Source organism: Oncorhynchus mykiss, chromosome 11 (assembly GCF_013265735.2).
Source record: "Oncorhynchus mykiss isolate Arlee chromosome 11, USDA_OmykA_1.1, whole genome shotgun sequence".
NCBI lineage: Eukaryota > Metazoa > Chordata > Actinopteri > Salmoniformes > Salmonidae > Oncorhynchus > Oncorhynchus mykiss.
In genome coordinates this window covers 20093863-20119010 of record NC_048575.1, presented here as the reverse complement: position 1 = coordinate 20119010, position 25148 = coordinate 20093863, and the positions used below count along the sequence as shown (strand labels likewise).

General features: G+C 42.4%; 1 protein-coding gene across 5 annotated transcripts; it reads left to right on the top strand.

Moving 5' to 3' along the window:
• Window positions 1-225: 225 nt before the first annotated feature.
• On the top strand, window positions 226-11732 carry si:dkey-118j18.2. 5 transcript variants are annotated; one of them, XM_036935140.1, is made up of 7 exons: window positions 584-1030; window positions 1196-1230; window positions 3605-3635; window positions 3766-3818; window positions 3981-4140; window positions 7271-7400; window positions 9394-11732. In XM_036935140.1, exons 4-7 carry the CDS (start codon window positions 3799-3801, stop codon window positions 9564-9566), a joined length of 483 nt encoding a protein of 160 aa, XP_036791035.1. In that variant the 5' UTR covers window positions 584-1030; window positions 1196-1230; window positions 3605-3635; window positions 3766-3798; the 3' UTR covers window positions 9567-11732. The 5 variants fall into 5 exon arrangements, with proteins under 5 accessions (XP_036791033.1, XP_036791037.1, XP_036791038.1 ...); XM_036935138.1 differs by lacking the exons at window positions 584-1030; window positions 1196-1230 and adding an exon at window positions 226-541; XM_036935141.1 differs by lacking the exon at window positions 1196-1230.
• Window positions 11733-25148: the final 13416 nt, after the last annotated feature.

The following is a 25148-nucleotide window of genomic DNA, read 5'->3' as shown; positions in this document are numbered from 1 at the left end:
GAGTTTATTGCATTGGTTATCAACTGCAGAGCGCAAACAGGGAATCTGCGAAAATAGGCATCATTGGGATTGCGCTGAACCTTTTCTGGGACTCAAGGATTTTACTGCAGAGGCATTCCAAGGAATCCTGTCAATTAATGTTCCAACCTCACAGGCACCTGAGCCTGTTCATGGATGTGATTTGGACTGTGACTGTTTTTAAAATGTATTTTTTGGTATTTTGTCCCCCATACAGTAGGTGGCAGCAATACACCAATAGGTGTGGTCTGCCATAATACTTTATAGAAGAAGCACTACTCTTTGTTTTCGTTTTACGGTCTTACAAATGTTTAAATCGCAATGTTTGCAAGGGAAATAAACTTTGAAAATTGACAAGTAGTCAGTGGATTACCCCAGCATGCTGATTACAATAGACAGCATTTGAATAAATTGTTGTTCACGCTAAGCTAAAGCTAGCTGGCTAACATTCGAAAATGTCCTGCAAGCCACAGCTGAAATGAAAACATAATGACAAGCCTGGGTGATATACTCCGCTGATACGGTAAGTAACTTATTAGTTATGTTTAGCGAATTCGCTAAATTTACTATTAGCTAGCACGACGTAAACAACTGACTAGCAAACGTTAGCTAGCTAGTCTAATTAGTAGCTACTTTAGCTAACTAGGCAGTACCCTTGCCTTGTAATACGTTCTCACTAGATTATACATCTAACACCTAGCTAACGCTAGATACTTTATACTGTTTTTGATGTGCTAGCTAGCTGGCCGTTTTCGTTTGTATAACTCGCTGTGCTTTCTAATAGTTGACAGGCTAGCTAGTTACGTTACTAGCCAAGTAAAACGCAACTCCACGATGTAGCGTTAGTGTTCACGGAGACGAGAGGGCGGAGTGTACCTCCTCCGACTACATCGAGTCACCCGCTGTCAGTCGATATGAGGAAACAGTCCGTGGATGTATTTGTTTAACGTTTTATTCAAAAGTATAGATTTCAGCAAACAAATACACGCAGCTACAGAGGGACAAGTACACGGTAAGGGTTTAAAGGTCAACTCCGACACTTTCTACATTTGCGTTGTTATTATAAAGTATTTACTGATGTCCTGAACAGTTTTAGTGTAATTGTATGATTTCATGTCTATTGACTGTTTAGTGATGAGCAAAACCAGAAATTGCTTCTCTGTTACGTTTTTTTCAGCGGGATCCCTGAGATGACTAATACAATAAATTATGGTCGGTCATTTTCATCTATATAACTTGGGTGTTAAGGGTCAAAATGAAACAGTGGTTCTAGTGTTTTACTCATGTATTATATGTTATTGAGAAGCTTCCCAGGAACCGAGTACACTTCATTTCATGAGGATAGGACTTTGCTGAGATTTTTTTCTTTCAAGTGAACAGAAAATATTCAAAAGGTCGCAGACTGGTCAATGTTAATCCCAAATCAATAATGGCACCAAATTCTTAAATTTAACACGTTTTGTTCAATATCTCAAGATAGTTTGGTCATATTGTTAGGACATTTTCAAGGCTGATGTAGAACACACAATTGATTCAAATAAAAGTAAAATGTATTAAATTAAATTGCAATATTATGGAAATGTGGCACTTAATATGCAAATGAGGCAGTATGGAATACATAGGTCTACTGACAGTAATTTAAGGTAGGGTGGTCATGCACTACATGGCCAAAAGTATGTGGACACCTGCTCGTCGAACATCTCATTCCAAAGTCATGGGCATTAATATGGAGTCCCCCCCTTTGCTTCTATAACAGCCTCCACTCTTCTGGGAAGGCTTTCCACTAGATGTTGGAACATTGCTGCGGGGACTTGCCACAAGTGCATTAGTGAGGTTGGGTACTGATGTTGGCCGATTAGGCCTGGCTTGCAGTCGGCATTCCAATTCATCCCAAATGTGTTCGATGGTGTTGAGGTCAGGGCTCTGTGCAGGCCAGTCAAGTTCTTCCACACCGGTGACGATTAGGCTAAAAATAAAAACAAATACCATTGAAGTGAATGGAACTTTGCTATTCACTAACTAATTTGCATAAAGTAGTATGAAAAGTTGCATTCTAATTTCATAAGTTGTTACAAACTCTGTTTTGCAAAAAGCATGAATATTTGTTAATAATACTGTGGCTGACTTCTAAGGTAAGCATAAACCAGAGTTGGCATACATTGTTATGTTTGGTGTTGATGAGTTACTCTAGTGATGGGAGGATAAACGGCATTGTTTCCAGCAAATCATTATCCTTGACTGAGACAGTGATTTGCCTCACAGTTTTGTTTAAAGATAGATGGAACACATTTTCATTTCACTGGTATTTAGCGATGTTTTTATCGATTGTAGGGCTGTAACCACTGCATTCTGGTAGAATTAATAAAATCATCAAACACAATTCGCTGCTGGCAATAATACAGCCTGGCATAATGCTGCCTCTGACCAAGAGCGTTACCTCAGCGAATGGCGTCAAGCCAACAAACAGTCCCTCACACAGCTAGCTAGCATCTCATCATGAAAAAGGGTGGTGCCAATCCCTAATAACCCATACACCAAAATGTAGCTACGAAGTTCTACTTGGTGACATGCTATGTTTTTTTATGTGTCTCTGAAAACATCTGAATGACCGAAGGGAAAACATTTTACCTTTATATTTCAGTCCAATGACATCTGATGAACGTAAAACCTCAGGACTTTCCCATACTTGTTGGCAATGCAAAGTCACATCGATCTTACTCTGCGATGGGTATTCCTCACTCTACCAAAGAGCAAATTTGAACACTTCAACACACCGATTTCATGGGTTTCATAAAAAAGACTGTCTCACAGAATTGAACGTTCTAAGCACGGCACCTACTTTACATTTGGGCTCCTATCATGTAAATATCAGAATATACAGTATATATAGACTCCAATGCTTCCCACAGTTGTCAAGTTGGCTGGATGTCCTTTGGGTAGTGCACCGTTCTTGATACACACGGGAAACTGTTGTGTGAGAAACCCAGCAACACTGCAGTTCTTGACACATTCAAACCGGTGCGCCTGGCACCTACTACCATAACCTGTTCAAAGGAACTTAAATATTTTGTCTTGCCCATTCACCCTCTGAATGGCACACACACAATCCATGTCCCAATTGTCTCAAGGCTTAAAAATCATTCTTTAACCTGTCTCCTCCCCTTCATCTACACTGATTTGAAATTAATTTAACAAGTGACATCAATAAGGGATCATAGCTTTCACCTGGTCATTATGTCATGGAAAGAGCAGATGTTCCTAATGTTTTATTTACTCAGTTTAATAATAGCGTATTAACTGGTTATAAAGTGGTGGAATTGTCCTTTTAAGAAGTATCGACCTTCGACGACTCGGTGTAGCCGGAGATACAGTACACACAGTCTCGTCTCCGCTCAACTCTGTTGATGTGAAGTACATGGTGGAGTTGAGTTTTACTTGGCTGGCCAGCTACATGGTTGGAGGAGTAAATAACAGCCTGTAGTTTGAAGTGCCTCTCCCACGAGTTAATGGTGTTTAAAACCACACAACACATCCCTCGGATCGGATGTTGAACTGTTACTCACATTGTGCCACGTGTGTCTTGCAGATTGAACGGGACTCCTTTATTCTTCACAGAGGTGATGTAGCTATGGTTTCCATTTGGGTTTACAGTAAACAAATTTTCTCTGTCATCTTGTTTTAGAAGAACACACACAGTGGACTGTGCCTCTGGAAATGTCTAAATACTGCTTTGGTTTTGTGTTTCAGGGACCATGATACCCTGCAACTAGTGATCTCAATATGGAGTTGTACTGGTACATGTAAGTAGCTAGCTAGTTGCATTTCTATTCTACATATTTTCCATTCACTTCAATTCACACGATGCAGTAGAATTTGATGGATAGAATTACAATGTGAACAACATTAACTTCAGCATAAGACATTATTGCTGCTACTTCTCTCTCCTTTCTGTTTACCTTCAGAGTGGTCATCGTATTCATCATCATCAAGATCTTCTTCTACGTGTGCTGGTACCGCTCACGTCAGAGACAGCTGGCAGCGTACCTCAACAACCCTCGTAATGCCCAGATAGTCATCGTGGGAGGGAGGGCCTATCTGCATCAAACGTGTGAGAGACCGAATGTAAGTAGCAGTGGTTCTTTGACATTTGTGTTATTGGGGCATCAAACCAAGGCCATGGATTGACATAGGTATACAAGTTATGTATACCAATTAGCAACCAATTTGACTAAGTTTGGGGGGAGGTGGCATCCTGTCTGCAACGTGGTTCTCAGGCACACATTCTGAGAAAATAGTTTGAGATGCAGACCTACTAATTCAGGTTATTCAGAGACTAGAATCACATTGTTTTGTTCCAGTCATGCGCGGGGAAGCATATCATATTGACTCTGAGTAAAGAAGAAGAGGTCAGGAGGGTTGCTAAAGGTTGCCCTTTCAGAGGTTTGTGTGTTGGTGGGTTGGCAGTTTGTGTTCCTGAAAGTGCTTGTGGTTTTAGATGAGTTATACTTTCACTCAGAATGTCTGAGAATGGGAGGCTTTCTCACTGTGTCGATTACTCAGCTTCCCACGTCTTGTGGTGTTAAACAGCAGGTTGACTCTTTGTTTAGTAGGTGTGTATGCTCATGTATATGTGTATCAGTAGTCTGTGTGTTTGTGTGTGTTTGTATGCACGTACGGGTGTGTTTGTGTGTGAGACAGTGCCCTTGCTGAAACGTCAGGGCTCTGGAAGGTCTCATGGCTTTGTGAAGCAGTGCAAGGGCTACAATGGATGTGTGAGAGCCAATGTTGGGGTAGGTTTTTCTACCGGTGACTGTCCAGCACTTGTAAAATCTAACCCAAGCTTGTGAAAGTCTCTGAGCCAATAGGAACAGCTAAGATGGACGGGGCAAGAGAAGTGCCTTAGAGAAGAGGACGGACCACCACGCTATACATCTTGTTTCCCGGAGTTTTCAAAGTGACATTCATGGAACTTCTACATTCCTTTGTTGTACTGGACAGGGACTTCTCCCTAAACATCAAGTGTTACCATCTGTTGTGTTTTTTTTGTCCTCTGTGGACTAATAACTCTAGAACCACTGACCCGTGACTTTGATGTTTTCATAGTCTGGGAGAAGACTTCAAAACCAAGGTTGCGTTATAGAAACTGACATCAGCCCTACTTCCAGTACGTTCTGCCTTTGTGTTCTGCGGAGGTTCTTAGAACACGTTTTAACAGCTCTTCGTAGAACACCTGGAAGTAATGAATCAAAACCCGGCTCAAACGATCTATGAGGGAACAAATTCAACATCTCTCTCTCCGACTCCTCTGCTGTCCCTTTTAATAGCGCTCAGACGGTTCCATACTATCCTGGCCTAGGTCTATATCCTTCTGATTGACTGGATAGAAAGAGCACCGGTACGTGAATAAAGGACTGCAAATGCTATGTTACTCAAACAAGTGTCTCAAAGTTTGTCAGGGGCCCAAGTCGTTAGGCTACTCAGAGCAAGTAGTCTCCTTTTTTTATTGTTACAAACACCGGATAGGTGCAGTGAAATGTCAACATGCACACCATAACAATTGTGCTTTATTACCGTCCTTGCCTTTCCTTTACTGAATTACTATAGGTGCCCTTGTCTTCCAGGTGAGCTTTTTAGAGCTATTTATAGCGTCGCTTTCTCATGGCGGAAATGCCCCAATTCTAAGAATGAAGGCTGTAGTCATTAAGGGGAGATTCCAGCCACTAGCTAGCTCTTCCTGGAAACTCTCCCCAGTAATGACACTACTCTATGTGCTTTAGTATCTCTGCCTTTGATCTGATTTGAACATTTGGTTTGAACGGAAGCCTGTTCTGCTTTTGATTGTTAGTGTATTTGGACTCGAAATGAAACGGCTCTACAAGGAAGCCAAGTTCAAATAACTGGAGATTTTTGTACAGGATGAGCAAACCTTACAGTTCTGTTAGGCTGGAATTAGAATTAGGGATGCACTTTTCAGTCAATTTTACAGCCGACTAACCGACTCTCATTAGCTGGTCAACAAACTGTAAAATAAAATCTAAGCAGTAACATGACGTGAGCAACAGAAAATACTATGCATGCACAGACATTTGTAATTAGAATGGAAACAGGCTTGCTATTGTTGCATATCACCTTGCAGTCAAAAGGCTATAGCCTATTATTGAACATCCAACTCCTGTAATGACCAGCTAATAAAACGTGGCAAAATGCAATTCGCGAGAAAGCACTGTTCTAAACAACGGGACTTGATTGAGAAATAAAAATAGTAGCTATTTTTAATTGTGGCCATCAACTGTTTTTAACACTCGATTTTCATTCCTAATTATTGACTGGGCTTACAAAAGCTAGCTTTTTGAGAACAGGTGATAGGCTATTCCGCGCCTCAAACTAGGCTCCCTATGCTGTGAGCATGTGATAAGTAAGATGCATGGCGACAAACAAAAATACACGTGCCAATTTTAATTCCAATAAATGATGCAAATTAACCTATAGACCAATAAGCATTATATCGTTTTCGCCCATTAACAGTTAACCGTTAACATGCCTAACTAGAATCTACGAATTAGAATGTCAGGCAGAATGTAGCTGTGCTCGGAACAGAACCCAGGTAAAGTGAGTGTTCTAACCCTGTGATTCCACCTGGTCCTCTTCAGCCACCCCAGTGAGCCAGCTTGAATGATCTGTTGCTCTCCATTCCAAGCCTTTACTGCCTCACTGCTTTAGTACCCCTCTCTGGCTCACCTCAACCTCCTTCTCTTTTCTGTTTGCCACCCCGTCTCCTCTTTCAGTCTTCTAGTCTAAAGCATGATACTCCCTGTTTAGATTGTAATGGAATGTTCAGCAAGGAGGCCCCCGAGCCATCCATAACTCCAGCAGGCAGGCAGCAGCCTCCCCGAAGGGCTCTGGAGACAGGCCAGGGGGAGACCAGAGACAGTGTGCGTCCCAAATAGCACCCTATTCCCTATAAAGTGTGTTACTTTTGGCTGGGCCCCATATGGCTCTGGTCAAAAGTTGTGCACTATATCGGGAATAGTGAGCCATTTAAGGCGCTGCTTGAGGGGGAGGGAGAGAGATGGGGAGATGCAGGGTGAAGATTCTGTCTTTTGGCCGCTAGTGAGCTTTTGCTTCTGTTTAGCTTGTGTTTATCATCACACTCCAGTTGAGAATGAAAGTGTGCGTGTGTGTGGTATTAATTCCTTTTCTCTTTCTCTCTTTCTTTGTCCCCCCCCCCCCCCCCCCCCCCCCCATCCCCCAGACGTCTATCTGGCCCAGTTGGTATGGGGTTCAGGATGAGGAGTCAGTGGGCGAGCCTTCCACCTCTCTCCCCCCGGCAGCATCCTTCTCTCACATGGACATGCCTCCACCATATGAAGCCGTCTCTGGAGGTAACACATACAGGATATGGTTAGGTGACGAGACACAACTGCAGAAAATTGGTCATAGAAACACCACTTAAAGTCGTACATGTCTTATCTAAAGAAGGGGCTAACATTACACTTAGAGTTGATGGCTTTTATCTCTCACAAATACTGCAGCCTACTCAAGATTGCATTGGAGCTACTTAATAAGCCACTGTTTAGCTCATTAACCACTGTTTAGCTCATTAGCTAACTCCTTCAGAGGGGTTGTTCATTCTGCCATCCTGGTGCTGAGGTCTTGAGCCTTGAGGCAGCAGCCTTACAGACCACCGGGACAAACAGGGTTATATTCATTAGTGTATACCGTTCAACATGTTTTGGAACAGAAAACATTTTGCAACAACAACAAGTTCCCTACTGGACAAGTTGAGGTAGTCCCTCCCCGTTTCTGTCTGTGTGCTTCATTTTGGTCCCTCGTGAACACAACCCAGGAGAGAAAAAGTGCACATCTCCCAGTATAAAAGCACTGCTTGGCTGGCCATCTGGTACCACTGCCAAAAGGCTTGTTTTAGGCCCGTCACAGCCACACTGCTGCCAAAGATACACCATCTTACCCTGTTGAAAGGAGTGATTACTCACATCCAGCCATAACACAGGAGCTGGATACAAAAAATGACTCATCGTTTGCTCTTCCCAGAAGCTCTCTTTAGTGACACAATTACGTCATTATTTCTAACAGCATGGTCTTCATCACATTCAAAAGGGGAGTGTTCTTTCCCTCATATCCCAGTCACTATTGCCACCAGTGGTTCCTGACTACAGTAGCAGGCAAGATGTAAAGGAACCGAGCTCTAGTAGCCCCATTTTAAAATGAATGAGGACTTCCCTGCTTGGCTGTACTGTCACTTAGATCTTCAGTGCTTAGATCACTCACCCTCAGTGATTGTGTGTGTGCTGTATCAAAGACACCTTTACCCCTCAGATCTCTCCATGATCACAGAGCCTCCTCCACTCACACATGTAACTGATGTCAGTGTTAAACCCACACACTGGTCCTGGTACTGTCCCTTTCCTTGTCATAAATACAAAAAATACTGTCAAAAGTACCTTATTATTCCCTCTTCCTCCTGCGTGGCTAGCGTGTTCTCCTGTCACTGGGTTGTTGCCCGGCGTTCTAGCGCTCAGGAGTGGTCTCCTCTAGGTACAGATCTAGAATCAGTTTCCCCTCCCCCAATTCTAACCTTAACCCTCAGTGGGAAAAATGCTAAACTGACCCAAGATCAGCATCTAGGAACAACTTTACCCTAAACCGGTTCTAGCCAGCTCACTGAACAGTAACAGGATGTGGTAGGGGAGGATATGAGTCTGTTGAGTGGTTACTTCCTCCTATGATTTCGCAAACTATATTCTCTAGGACAATGCCAAATAGAGGTATGTAGAAGTTGTGTGTACCCAATTTATTTTATTCCAAAGTACTGTAAACTTCTATTAATAACCCAGACATTTATTTGTTTCAACTGCCGAGTTGGCCGGTACGTATGGGAGGCTGGCGTTTAATATCACTCGAGGTGTGGAAGTTCCTCTACAGCTACTGTAATTAGTACGTTCTGTCACCGGTGGCCCTGTGAAATATTTAAGACAGTGGTTGCATTTAGAACGCACTGCAAATGTTACAAAAGGGGAGAACTGATCTTTTTTCCCCGCTGCTTACAGAGACTTTTCACATGCAGTGATCAATCATTTGATTCAGGTGGCAATGCTGTGACATTCTACTGGAGCAGACGAGTCAAATTTGTGCATGTGTCATTTCACTTTTTTGACCCGGCGCTTATAAGCGGACAGCATTTATTTGCTAAAATTAAAAACGATGCCCAGCATTTGTTGGAGACTTGAGTTTTAAGAATGTTTGCCGACCATCGCAACATTCTTTACAGTTTCTTTATTTCTTTAGACTGCACACAGATGTTCATGGCATGGCTCTGTATTTCTGCTTATTGACCTCTAACCTCTGACCCCACAGCTGATGACCTGAAACCTCCTCCGTATAGCGAGGTTGCCCAGAGCGACGCCATGGACACTTCTCGCCCCTCCCACCACGCCCTTCTCCCTCCCCCTCTCTCTGAGGGTGGAGACTCTGCTAGCATCATCAGCGAAGCCCCACCTCCATACACCCCCCAGCCCCAACCGGCATGAGGGCCCTGTCAACTCCAGCCAATCATACTCGGAGGACCAACCCAGCTAGACCAATCACGAACCCTGATGCCGACCGACTCTTTACCGCCTTTCCAAGTGCTGTCCTCCTCCCTGCCTTCTCACCTCGGCGATCCCTGACATGCTCACTCACTAAACCGAGAGGGCAGACTGTTTTGGCTTTCTAGGTTTTAAAACAGTTTTCTATTTTCTACTGTTTGAAAGTGATTTGTGATGAATAATATGATAAATAATAAGATATAATGTTGTGGAGTTGATGGGGAGTTTGACTGCTGGACAACTCTTCCCTCTGGAACACCCCAGTGCATCATGGGAACAAGAGAGAGAGGGCTAGAGGGAGAGATTTACACAACAGCCAGCAGTGGAGAGGATAAAGGCAACAATAACGTCCAATATCGTCCAATATCCAATGAGTCCAATGACGGCTTTTGGTGCTGCGTCCAGACACTCATTCCAGTGTCCCCATCAGCGTTCTATACTAAGCACCTTCTCAGAACTGATTTTTTTAAGAGACTATTCTACAGGCCTTTATCTGTAACATCCAACAGCATTTGCCCTAGAGATTGAGAGAGATCAATGCATTTCCAAGAAATCTACCAGATGAAAGAACCATGTTGGAAAAATGTAGTGGTTGAATGTGATGATTATTGTACAGTCACAGAACAATAATGATCGCTAACATCTTCAGTCCATCGGCGCTCCATCCCCTCTTCACTCTGTCAGTGGCTTGGTTATGCCATTTTGGCTATTATGTCATAAATGTTCTGTTATTGCGTCATTCCAGGGGCCAGGAGTTTTTTTTCCTTACCAAAAACTCTGGACCTTAAAGTTTAACTAGGGTCCAGTGTTTTTCTAGGCAGGTCATGTAGTTAGGAAAATTCCTAACCGTAGTCATATCCATTCATTGAAGATTGCTGCTGTGTCAATGCAGTCTGTGAGGTTACAGTTAATATGTCCCAATTACAGTGAGCTCCAAAAGTATTGGGACGGTGTCACATTTGATTTGTTTTGTCTCTGTACTTCAGCACTTTGAAATGATACAATGACTGAGGTTAAAGTGCAGACTGTCAGCTTTAGGGTGTTTTCATCCACTTCAAAATGACACAATACATTATTTACCATTCATTTCTGTTGGGCACCAAATCATCTGAAACACAACTAAAACAACCAGCAAATGCATCCAACAAATTTGTAGTCACAAGCTTGATGTAGTCATTGCGTGCTGTGAATATGGGACCAAATACTTAACTTTTTACAACTTTAATACACATATAAGTGAAATAGTCCCAATATGTTGGGTCCCCTAAAATGTGGTGACTGTGTGCAAAAAAGTGCTGTCATTTCTAAACGGTTCACCCGATGTGGATGAAAATACCTTCAAATGAATGCTGACTGTCTGCACTTTAACCTCGGTCGTTGTATCATTTTAAATCCAAAGTGCTGGAGTACAGAGCCAAAATAACAACAAATGTGTCACTGTCCCAATACCATTGGAGCTCACTCTGAATCTCCTTCCTCCCAAAGTGTGCATTTGTTCATTACCCTTCACTGATTTGAAGAAAATGACTGCTCTAAGTTGGTGGAAACTCTCACTAGCCATGCCTCCACCAATCCAATGCTTTTAGATCTGTAGCAAGCAGTGAAGGAGTGCACACTTCAGGAGAAAGGAGATATTATTGGGACAAACCGTTAGTATCCCAGCTATCTGGTTCCTTCCTTCCCTTGGCTGTAAATGGATGAGCTAACAGGCCTGATCATGATGACCTTTCAACTGAGGTTTTTGGTGTGTTTACAACGACAAACAAACAATAACAATGTAAAATGTGTAGTAAAGAATACAGGGGGAACTTGGAGGAAGTAATCTAGGGAAGTAATCTAGAGACCCATTTGAAACATAACTTTAAGCATAGAATAGAAAGGTTGCCAATGAGTTTAAAATTACTTTAAAATATATTGTTATATGATATGATTATGATAATCTTCCATTTTGTGGTGACAAATCAGTGTATGTCTGTCCCAGATTCATAACCTTGCCACATGCATTATGGGGAGTTTAACCCAGTTTGATTCTGCATTTCTGAGACTTGATTTCGTATTCATACATTTTGGGGATTAATCAATTGTACATTAAACATATGATTACATTCATATCTCGTTTCTGGTGTTTTGTCTTTTCACAGTGCAAATACATTTTGTCACCGTAGCTAGGCTTCCATCCAATTGGTGACTGATTTTACTGCGGATATTCTAATATCCCCATAAAAATAATATGCACATTTTCCAACCAGAGAAGTTTCCATCAAATTGACTTCTGGATAAATGTCTGTGCTTGATGACGTAGTGCACATAAACAACAACTGCTGCTGTTAAATGGGTTTCCAACGTATTTTAAACTTGACAGAGCTGATATAGTGATTTCTTGATATCCGGAAACTCCCTTTGGTGACTGCCATTTGTCAATTCCAGTGTTATGAGACTGATGGTTTCTTGATAGCAGTCACCTTGTCTGATTTACATGGCTATCAAAACATCACCCAGGGTAAGCCTACACGAAACACAGCCCTTATTTTCTGTGTTTCTAAAATCCCTGTTGGAAAAATTAATGGTGGAAAAATGATTGGGAACCATTCCCCTGTTTGAGGTTTTATGGGTATTATGACACCTCCACTATGGGCTCTATCGGTGAAACTTTAAATCAAGAAATTCCCCTAAGTGCGGTCTGAAATTACACCCTTTGTTCCTGTCCACAATACCCCCTCAACCAGTGGTGATATTTTTGAGCCACTAGGGGGAGGTGTTGCTCTGTTTGGTTTCAACCAAGCCACTGTCAGGGTCTCTTTGGCAGGGAGTAGCCTAGTCTACAGGCACCAACTGTTGACCATGTTTCTCAGGGCTAGTTTATATTATGGTTTTTGGCATATCTGTTTTATTTTCCTCTTGACAGATAGAGCTAATTCTAATCAGATTGGTTTTAGATTGCTCATATTATTTAGGATCAGTGGATTTGAAAACCGTATACTATTTATTGGTGGGTGTGTGTTGGTACGTGGGTGGGTGACTGCTAAGTATAGTGACTAGTAAATGGTAAACAGACAATGCCGTTCCCAGAGGCGTGGGTGGCAGTGATAGTTTCACCCAGCGCACGATGCCACTGCTGCCTGCACTCAATGATTTATTTTTAATTGGCAGGACAAATAAATGCCCCTAAAAGGGATACACTCACATTTTCAAACACACCTCTTACTAATTGCATATGTATGAGAAGAAGTTACACTTTTTCAGTTGGAAACTTTACAAACAAGCAGTGTAGCTAGAAACGAATTGCATGCCACAGATATCTATCTCAAGGTAGACTAACATAGATGAAGTTGTCTTTCCTCTCCGAGGTTCTGAATACGACATATTGCCCTTGGCTATTTTATATATTCATCTCATCTGGTTGACAATTCACATTAATCAATGTTAGGTAGCGTAGGTGTAGAGCTAAATTAGTTGTGTATGCTGTGTTTGTCCTTGTCTAAATGTGAGGCGGTGTTCAATGTTTTTGATTCCTCTTCCTGAGAACTTTGGGTTGGAGCTGGAGATAAGCACATAGAAGGGAATAGGATTTTGGGAAAAAACACCTACATGCATAATTGGACTTACACACAGACACACACACACACAGTCTGACACGAGGCGGGGAAGGTCGTTTGTGCTTGTCACCTCAGCAGTACACCACACTGACTCCCACATGAAAAATAATATGTTCAGTTCAGGTGAAATGTTTACGTTGTAAGAAATTCATGTCTGCAATCCATACTCACTAAATGTGACATTTCTTTCATAAGCAATAAATTAAAAGGTGACACATGGGAGTTGAGGCTATTTCAGTTGGGTTTTTAAGGAGGGATATTAGATATAGGCTACGTCCCAAATGTCAAGCTATTCCCTACATAGTGTACTACTTTTGACCACAGACGTATGGACCCCGGTGAAAAGTATTGCACTATAAAGGGAATAGGTTGCCATTTGAGTTGCAGAAGTAGTCTTACACCTCCCCACCACACAGCTCCGCACATGACATTTGTTTAAATCCTCGGAGAATCATTGACAGCTTGAGAATCAATGAATAATTACAGAGACATGAATTCAAATTAAGATTGGGTTTTGTTTTTGTCATTGGGGCTCAGGATAGGGTATTGCTCTCGAATACCCTGCCTAAGGTACCTATCAAATGTCAAGTATTTTTGGAGAGGTATTTGGCATCCATGGAAATAACACACCTTGTGTTTTTTTAATTCCGCACGAGAACACATTCCTGCCAGGGGTGAAGATGGATAAAGTGTTGAGAGCTTTTAGTTATTTTTCTTCTCCCCTAAATAATTTCAGTTGGGGACGCCCATGAGTACCATGACTAAAGATAATATTTTAAACGGTTTAAGATGTTATTTCACTGTGCAGGAACAATATAACTTTTCCCCTCTCGCAACAAACTGATATTTGAGCTAATGTCTGATGCAAAGATCAATTAAAGTCCAACTTGTCAAAATATAAACCAAAGTTTCCTTATTAACCTATCTGGGGCACTACATTTTCAGTAAATGCTTAATTTGCAGTAATCATTCTGCTTTGAAAATTAACAGCAGGCACGCACACACACGCATACTGTACACACAAACACGCTAAACCAAGAGATGGCCAGCCAAACTCCTGTCAGCTCTGTTGGTCTGGGCAACAATTGATTGACTTTTGAAACACACACACACACTCACAGAAATGTATTGGCTTAAGAATGTGATGGGGCAACAGCAGTAATATCCTTGTCCTCATCTCCGTATTGAATAAATCATAGTGTTCTCCTCAGACAACCTGCAAATAGACACTTAAGGCCTTCCCCTTGTTTCACAGGAACTTAGGTACAGCAAGCACATACAGTGCCTTGCAAAAGTATTCATCCCCCTTGGCGTTTTTCCTACTTTGTTGCATTACAACCTGTAATTGAAATGGATTTTTATTTGGATTTCATGTAATGTACATACACAAAATAGTGCAAACTGGTGAAGTGAAATTAAAAAATGACTTGTTTCAAACAATTCTAAAAATGGAAAGGTGGTGGGTGCATATGTATTCACCCCCTTTGCTATGAAGCCCCTAAATAAGATCTGGTGCAACCAATTACCTTCAGAAGTCACATAATTAGTTAAATAAAGTCCACCTGTGTGCAATCTAAGTGTCATGATCTGTCACATGATCTCATAATATATACATACACCTTCTCTGAAAGGCCCCAGAGTCTGCAACACCACTAAGCAAGGGGCACCACCAAGCAAGTGGCACCATGAAGACCAAGGAGCTGTCCAAACAGGTCAGGGACAAAGTTGTGAAGTACAGATCAGGGTTGGGTTATAAAAAAATATCAGAAACTTTGAACATCCCACAGAGCACCATTAAATCCATTATTAAAAAATGGAAAGAATATGGCATCACAACAAAACTGCCAAGAGAGGGCCGCCCACCAAAACTCACAGACCAGACAAGGAGGGCATTAATCAGAGAGGCAACAAAGAGACCAAAGATAACCATGAAGGAGCTGCAAAGCTCCACAGCGGAGATTGGAGTATCTGTCCATAGGACCACTTTCAGTCGTACACTCCACAGAGCTGGACTTTATGGAAGTGGCCAGAAAAAAGGCATTGCTTGAAGAAAAAATAAGCAAACACGTTTGGTGTTTGCCAAAAGGCATGTGGAAGACTCCCCAAACATATGGAAGAAGATACTCTGGTCAGAAGAGACTAAAATTGAGCTGTTTGGCCATTAAGGAAAATGCTTTGTCTGGAGCAAAATCAACACCTCTCATCACCCCGAGATCATCATCCCCACAGGGAAGTATGGTGGTGGCAGCATCATGCTGTGGTGTTGTTTTTAATCAGCTGAGACTGGGAAACTGGTCAGAATTGAAGGAATGATAGATGGCGCTAAATACAGGGAAATTCTTGAGGAAAACCTGTTTCAGTCTTCCAGAGATTTGAGACTGGGACGGAGGTTCATCTTCCAGCAGGACAATGACCCTAAGCATACTGCTAAAGCAGTGGGGCCCTAGTCAGACTCCACCGCTTCTGATTGTACTTGTATTACTCGCTAATATTCAGTCCCTGGACAATGAAGTAGACGAGCTCAGGGTGAGGATCTCCTTCCAAAGAGACATCAGGGACTGTAACATACTCTGTTTTATGGAATCATTTTTCTCTCTGGATATATTGCCCTGTCCATTCACCCAGCATGGTTCTCCATCCATCGTGCTGACAGGAAGAAATACGTCTCTTGAGAAAAAAAGGCAGAGGAGTTTGTTTAATGATTAACAACTAATGGTGTGATTGTGGTAACGTACAGGAACTCAAGTCCTTTTCTTCTCAACCTGTTTCAGTCTTCCAGATATTTGAGACTGGGATGGAGGTTCACCTTCCAGCAGGACAATGACCCTAAGCCTACTGCTAAAGCAACACTCGAGTGGTTTAAGGGGAAACATTTAAATGTCTTGGAACGGTCAAGTCAAAGCCCAAACCTCAATCCAATTGAGAATCTGTGGTATGACTTAAAGATTGCTGTACACCAGCAGAACCCATCCAACTTGAAGGAGGTGGAGCAGTTTTGCCTTGAAGAACTGGCAAAAATCCCAGTAGCTAGATGTGCCAAGCTTATAAAGACATACCCCAAGAGACATGCAGCTGTAATTGTTGCAAAAGGTGGTTCGAGAAAGGATTGAACAGTCAAAGGGGGCGGTGTTGCAATCTACTAAAAAAGGTAGCCTGCAGAGTTCTGTCCTACTATCCAGGTCTGTACCCAAACAAATTGAACTTCTACTCTTAAAAATCCACTCCTCTAAAAACAGTCTCTCACACCGCCTGCTATAGACCAACCTTATGTGAACTGATTGCCATCCATCTATCTTCAGAGCTCGTGCTGCTAGACGACCTAAACTGGAACATGCTTAACACCCCAGCCATCCTACAATCTAAGCTTGATGCCCTCAATCTCACACAAATGATCAATGAACCTACCAGGTACAACCCCAAAGCCGTAAACACGGGAACCCTCATAGATATCATCCTAACCAACTTACCCTCTAAATACACCTCTGCTGTTTTCAACCAAGGTCTCAGCGATCACTGCCTCATTGGTCAGCGGTCAAATGACCTCCACTCATCACTGTCAAACGCTCCCTGAAACACTTCAGCGAGCAGGCCTTTCTAATCGACCTGGCCGGGGTATCCTGGAAGGATATTGATCTCATCCCGTCAGTAGAGGATGCCTGGTTATTTTTTTTAAATGTCTTCCTCACCATCTTAAATAAGCATGCCCCGTTCAAGAAATTTAGAATCAGGAACAGATATAGCCCTTGGTTCTCTCCAGACCTGACTGCCCTTAACCAACACAAAAACATGCTATGGCATTCTGCATTAGCATCGAACAGCCCCCGTGATTTGTAACTTTTCAGGGAAGCTAGAAACCAATATACACAGGCAGTTAGAAAAGCCAAGACTAGTGTTTTGAAGCAGAAATTTCCTTCCTGCAACTGGGACACTGTCCATGGAGAAGAAGAACACATCCTCCCAGCTGCCCACAGCACCGAGGATAGGAAACACTGTCACCACCGATAAATCCACTATAATTGAGAATTTCAATAAGCATTTTTCAACGGCTGGCCATGCTTTCCACCTGGCTACCCCTACCCCGGTCAACAGCACGGCACCCCCCACAGCAACTCGCCCAAGCCTTCCCCATTTCTCCTTCTCCCAAATCCAGTCAGCTGATGGGCTGAAAGACCTGCAAAATCTGGACCCCTACAAATCAGCCGGGCTAGACAATCTGGACCCTTTCTTTCTAAAAAAATTATCGGACGAAATTGTTGTAACCCCTATTACTAGCCTGTTCAACCTCTCTTTCGTGTCATCTGAGATTCCCAAAGATTGGAAAGCAGCTGCGGTCATCCCCCTCTTCAAAGGGGGGGACACTCTTGACCCAAACTGCTACAGACCTATATCTATCCTACCCTGCCTTTCTAAGGTCTTCGAAAGCCAAGTCAAGAAACAGATTACCGACCATCTCGAATCCCACCATACCTTCTCCGCTATGCAATCAGGTTTCAGAGCTGGTTATGGGTGCACCTCAGCCACGCTCAAGGTCCTAAACGATATCATAACCGCCATCGAGAAACAATATCTTAACCGCCAACCGCCATTGAGAAACAATACTGTGCAGCTGTATTCATTGACCTGGCCAAGGCTTTTGACTCTGTCAATCACCACATCCTCATCGGCAGACTCGATAGCCTTGGTTTCTCAAATGATTGCCTCTCCTGGTTCACCAACTACTTCTCTGATAGAGTTTAGTGTGTCAAATCGGAGGGCCTGTTGTCCAGGCCTCTGGCAGTCTCTATGGGGGTGCCACAGGGTTCAATTCTTGGACAGACTCTCTTCTCTGTATATATATCAATGTGATGTCGCTCTTGCTGCTGGTGAGTCTCTGATCCACCTCTACGCAGATGACACCATTCTGTATACTTCTGGCCCTTCTTTGGACACTGTAACAACCCTCCAGACGAGCTTCAATGCCATACAACTCTCCTTCCGTGGCCTCCAATTGCTCTTAAATACAAGTAAAACTAAATGCATGCTCTTCAACCAATCGCTGCCTGCACCTGCCTGCCCGTCCAACATCACTACTCTGGACGGTTCTGACTTAGAATATGTGGACAACTACAAATACCTAGGTGTCTGGTTAGACTGTAAACTCTCCTTCCAGACTCACATCAAACATCTCCAATCCCAAGTTAAATCTAGAATTGGCTTCCTATTTCGCAACAAAGCATCCTTCACTCATGCTGCCAAACATACCCTTGTAAAACTGCCAATCCTACCGATCCTCGACTTCGGCGATGTCATTTACAAAATAGCCTCCAATACCCTACTCAATAAATTGGATGCAGTCTATCACAGTGCCATCCGTTTTGTCACCAAAGCCCCATATACTACCCACCACTGCAACCTGTACGCTCTCGTTGGCTGGTCCTCGCTTCATACTCGTCGCCAAACCCACTGGCTCCAGGTCATCTACAAGACCCTGCTAGGTAAAGTCCCCCCTTATCTCAGCTCACTGGTCACCATAGCAGCACCCACCTGTAGCACGCGCTCCAGCAGGTATATCTCTCTGGTCACCCCCAAAACCAATTCTTCCTTTGGCCGCCTCTCTTTCCAGTTCTCTGCTGCCAATGACTGGAACGAACTACAAAATTCTCTGAAACTGGAAACACTTATCTCCCTCACTAGCTTTAAGCACCAGCTGTCAGAGCAGCTCACAGATTACTGCACCTGTACATAGCCCATCTATAATTTAGCACAAACAACTACCTCTCCCCCTACTGTATTTATTTATTTATTTATTTTCTCACCTCATTTGCTCACATTATTTTTCTACTGTATTATTGACTGTATGTTTGTTTTACTCCATGTGTAACTCTGTGTTGTTGTATGTGTCGAACTGCTTTGCTTTATCTTGGCCAGGTCGCAATTGTAAATGAGAACTTGTTCTCAACTTGCCTACCTGGTTAAATAAAGGTGAAATATATATATTATTATTTTTAAATGACTTTGGGGGGGTGAATAGTTATGCACGCTCAAGTTCTCTGTTTTTTTGTCTTATTTCTTGTTTGTTTCACAATAACAAATACTTTGCATCTTCAAAGTGGTAGGCATGTTGTGTAAATCAAATGATACAAACCCCCCCAAAAAATCAAATTTAATTCCAGGTCGTAAGGCAACAAAATAGGAAAAATGCTTGAGCAAGCCACTGTACACGCAACGACAGTAAAGCAATCATTCAGAGGTACAATAGAGCAATCAGACTCTAAATGTAGAAGTTATTTTGAAATGGTATAATCTGGGTAAGGCTATTTCGTTAGCTAACATCAGTTTGACTGACTTTACATTACATGACATAAACCACAGGATACTGTAAGTAGCTGTGTATGTACACTACTGTAGACTACATTCAATGAATACTGTAACAGCTTGTGTTATGTCAGTCTCCATATATCTTCTGTTCAGTTCTAAAAAGACAACATCCACTTTTAACTGTGTTTATAGCATTTGTCATAATATAATGACTGTTTAATGTAAGCCTTATGATGGGAAAGTTCAAGTGAAGTATAGCTAGCTGCTTTTAAGAGGCTTGTGCCCGAAGAGCTGAGTGTGGGCATATGTTTGCATGTGTGCTTGCATGTTCATGTTTTGTGTGTGTGTGTGCATGTGTGCGTGCATGTGTGCATGTGTGTGTATATGTGTGTGTGTGTGTGTGTGTGACTCCTGAATTTATCTTCTCTCAGCCTCTTCCTTCCTCCATCTTTATTCTTTCTGTTCTCATTCTCTCTTTTTCCTACTCCAGCTTATCAGACGCCTGAGTACCCTGTTATCGCCTGTTCATTAGCGCTGGTATTAACGGATTAAAAGAAAACGTGGAATCAGAGTTTGCCTCTACTGAGGGTTTGACACTAGAGAATTCGGGGGGATGCAGAGCTTGCCATGCAACTAAAAGCTGTAAATTCAGACTTAATTGCTTTGGAGACCATATGTGATATGAATCGTTATGTAAACAAACTATGTTAAGTAACATGGAAGATGGAATAGTAAGCCACCAGCCTGACCTTTATGAATTAAAAGCAACCAAGACCTTTTAACGACTGAGCACAATTATAAACTAATTGTGAGCTGATACTATACTGTGATACGTATACAGTTTTAATAGAAACAGACTACCGAGATGCAAAACACCACATTATCAGTAATTAGACTGCTTTTACCCCTCTGACCTTCATTAATTGTTCAGTGCCTATTATTCCATTCCAATATGCTCATGTTATTTTCAGCCTTAACATTTAACATTTTCTATACAAGTCTGACATCTCAAGGCCTTTCAAACTGAATAAAATACAATACAATGCAACAGAATGAACATGTATACTTCTGTTTAAGTCCATAAGTGTGTATATTCCCCTAGTCTCTTCATGATTCTGTGCTCCATTGCCAGCCATAGCCATGGTGGTGATGCATCAGTGCTCATCGTGTCATGTCTGGGGGCAGAAAGGCCCATTCTGGATGGATTGGAAGGTTTTAAAGAAACGAGTGCAGAAGTGACTGATGTGTAGGGACAAATGAGAAAGGGAGAGCGATGTTTTAGGAACGTGTGAAAGAGAATTATGTTTTAGGGAGGAGATAGGGAGAAAATTATGCTGTAGGGTTGGAAGGGAGAGTGAGTTATGTTTTATGAGAGAGAGAGAGAGAGAGAGAGAGAGAGCGAGAGAGAATGATGAGCTACTCCAATCAGTCCCATTACATTGGCATTTCTACTGCACCATCTGTGGACCAATACACTCTCTTGTCAACTGGAAATGTCACGATTAACGGCTGTGTTGCAAAACACACACACACCCACAGACAGACACACACTATGCCCTGTTGTTTACCCAACGCTCCCGAGTGGCGCAGCGGTCTAAGGCACTGCAGCTCAGTCTAAGAGGCGTCACTGGTCTCTGGTTCGAATCCAGGCTGTATCACATCCGGCCATGATTGGGAGTCCTATAGGCTGGTGCACAATTGGCCAGGGTAGGCCGTCATTGTAAATAAGAATTTGTTCTTAATTGACTTGCATAGTTAAATTAAATAAAAAATCTGGGTGGAAGCATGGGTACCAAATGAGCGCTCCTATACACCAAGTGTTGAAAACATAATAACGACCTCACCGTTCAACCAAACACAATAGATCTAATCTGTCTGGCATCAGACTCCTTTTCTGTGTGTGAAGTCGTCTGAGATTCATAAAAGGAGGATGAACACAGTGAACAATAGAGAGGTTGTTTGGATATTATCTTATTGTTAAGTTGAAGACAGATCCTGCAAAGACAACACAATACTTCATGACAACTCCAGACATCTTAATGAAATGGAGGAGTAATGTGGTTCATCGTGTTAGTTATAGACTCAATGCTCTTGTTGGGTCAGAAGTAGGACTATGCTCTAGTCTTGGTTCGATTACTACATTATTGGTACCCACCAGAGTAGGACTACAGCATATATAACAGCAATACCTCTTGCCCTGTGGTAATTTGTTGGTCATTGGAGCCGATTTGTTCTGCATTCATCTACGCTACCACTCTTCGCTCTGCAGTTTAAGGTGGGCTCCAGGTATACCTGTAGAGGTGACACATCACTCCAGTGGCTGTTGAGATTTACTGGATATCCTGGATATTCTAAAACGGTTGTGTAACGGTGAATTTTGCCACCTTAAGATGTTGAATCACTATCATTTGAGTGTACAAAATCTCAGTATACCTTACATAGTTTAAAGGCTCACCAGTTGTAGACACAAGGTGTGAAGCGCAGTTTCGTCTTATCGCAAAGCTTTCAACAGCCTGGACAAGTTCTGTTATTCACAAAGATAAGACGTGCTTATGAAGGGGAACGAGAGTAGCAGCCGGGCAAATACCAGGAGTCAAAGATCACCTGCTGATCCCTTAAAGTGACAATATCTTGCCTGAGCGACACCTGAACGCCCATGACCTTGGGCCTTATGCTAATCTGACCTTTATCCAGCGAGGCCTCGGTCTGTCTGAGTTCACCTGCTTACAGACACTCCGGAAGCCTCTGTAAAACACACTTCCTGTCTAGCAGCCCCTTTGTTCCTCAGTTGTCAGCAGAATGTTACATTTCCATTTGAATTGGATCATGATGTGGCCGTAGGACGCCCTACACTTGCTGTTAAACTTAAACACGTCAGAGGAAAGTGTTACAGAGCCGTGTTATTATGAGACGACTGGCAATCAGACCAACTCACAGAATCCAAGTTAATATCCGACAAACTGACTCATGTTAGGGAGTATCCTTGGAGCGCGTGTACAAGGGTACAGCAGAATTAGAGCAGGGCCTTAGAGAGTTGTGTTTGAGTATGTGCGTACATGTGCCTGTGCTTGTATGCTTGCATGTGTCTGTCTGTGAGTATGCGTGCATTCCTCTTTCTGACCTGCATATGTGTGGACTAGGATAACTTTGATCCATCACTCCTCTGATGTGTGATTGAAGATGATGTGTCCACTCCCACTGTCTGTTTGATATGCCACCTTCACTAACTCCGCTGACGTTACAGGACACTCTATTAAGATACAAGACATCTGAAACAGATGTGATTCGTCAGCTCCTTTGTCTGTTGTGATTGAGTTGATGTCTCATATTGACAGTACAGTATAACACTGGAGAGGAACAGAACTGGGGGAGGAACACTTGTTAGCATTGTCCAGACTATTCTGCTGACTCTGCTTACAGAGCGAAGGTCTCTGAAGAGAACCCTTGCTGTTTTCTTTGAGTTGAATGTTTTTTAATAAGGTTAGTTTAGATACAGGCGTACAGTTCATTCACATTCAGCGTTTGATCAGTATAACTCCCTCACTGCCGCCTTCTTGCAAAAAGTATATTTAAAACTATTTCTTACCGGTTGTGGTAACTGTAACAATGTTGCCTCTCAACCAAACCTATTCTATTTATTTATTCCCTATTATTTTCTATCACTCAACCACACACAGCAACAACTTCTTCTCAATATGTTACATTTCCAAGCCCTGATCGTTGGGCGCTTCAGTCTTCTTTTCCACCCAGTCACTAACCCACCAACTTCAACCCTGACCCTGGAAGACAGGGGGCTAGATTGGTTCCATCAGGACCTGTGATTGGTTGAATGAGCATCATAATTGGTTCAGTCAGGATGGTGATTGGTTAGATGAGGAGTTGTCTGGCATGCACCTCAGGCTGCAGACACTGTGGCACTCCAGGACCAAGAGCTGTTCATCTGATGTGAGAGGCAGAATGTATTGATCATGTCTGGTCTAGCTGAGTGTGTGCGTGTTTGTGCATGCAAGTGTGAGCAAGTGTGTGCGTGTTTGTGCATTTGTGCATGCAACCGAGTGAGCAATACATTGTGTGAGGATATTTCTAGGAACTCTGTACCTGCCCAGAAAAGTCAAGAGTGTAAATTGATCTAAAGGGCAGCAGAGCTACATTCTCAGTTTCCTAAAGACAGTCATTAATATACTACACTGAGAACCATATGTCCTGACCTTCCATTCTCATCGCTTCATCTAAAACAAAACCTGTAATATATTGTCCTTTACGTTCCCATGTGAATATCCCCCAAAAACGATATTCAACATTAAACAGCAGGATAACAAAACAACAAGTTGACTGCGGATTGATGTCATACTGAAAGATGCTATTTTTATGGTGTCACTGAAGCTAATAGTTCGTGAACTGATCATGTGACTCTATTCCGTAAGACTATAAAGCAGAGAAGAGGAGTGAAAGGGCGAGACAGAATAATGGACATTAGGGATAACAGAGAAACGTGTTCAATTAAAACTACAGATGGAGTTTCACATTGTTGAAGGTTGAATATGAACAATACAGGTTATTCTTCATTACTTTCAGTCCACAACAATGGCCCGAATTGAGGGTATGAATTTCAATGTTTTCTATTGCTCTAGGTAGGAAGCTGCCTGAGAGCACAAATCTAGGATCAGCTTAGCTCCCTTAAACTATTACGGGAAAACACAAACCTGACCTTAGAGCAGTGTCTAGGGGTAAACTTCATCCTAATCATTGTAGACTTTGTTAAGTTACATAAATCCCTGGAAATAGCTGTGTCAACCTTGTTCTTTGATCTCTTGAAGATTACCTGTTTCATTCCCTCCTCTTTCACTTCTAAAGCGAACTGCATCAGCTTAGACCAAATCAATATGAGCACCACCAAGAAATGAAAGGAATTCTATTTTTAATAAAAACAAACTCAATAGATTTTGACCAAAAAACAACAACACCGTTCTTCCTTCTTGGATATGACGCTTTTGATCAACTTTCCCAACCAGGCAAGTCGGCGCTGTTTCGGTTATATCCTCGCTTTCTCTGCACCAATGAGAAACAATGTGCTTTATTCTATTACAGAATAAATCCAATCTCATGCTTCACGGTTTAGAGAGGAAAAGTGGAGGAAGCGATGAAAGAATGAGACAGCGTGGCGGAGCGAGGGAGAATGTTGACACAAATCCCACAATCCCTAGGGTGTCTCCGGTGGGCCGTAGGGGCACAGATCAGCGATTCCAATCAATTAACCAATCAATTAACAATTCAATTAACCAATCAACGACCCAGTCGATTACAGAGTTAATGGGAATTTGTGTAGCTATTGGGAAGGGGTGTGTGCTGAGAAGGGCATACCAGTAAATCAGTGTGGTTTATGTTAGCACATCAAAGACAATCACATAAAACATACCAATATACCAAACTCATAGTCCAAGCTCTCATATTGGTCAAATAATTGACTTGTTGAAATAACCAGACACACAATTGCCCTCCACAGCTGCTGTTGACTCTACTCCAAACCTGATGAATATATAAATGAATAATGAATCTGCCCCGAATTAATATAACATTCCTAGTCCTAAAGCAAATAACTTGTAATATCCACTGATGTCGTGCCTGTGGACTG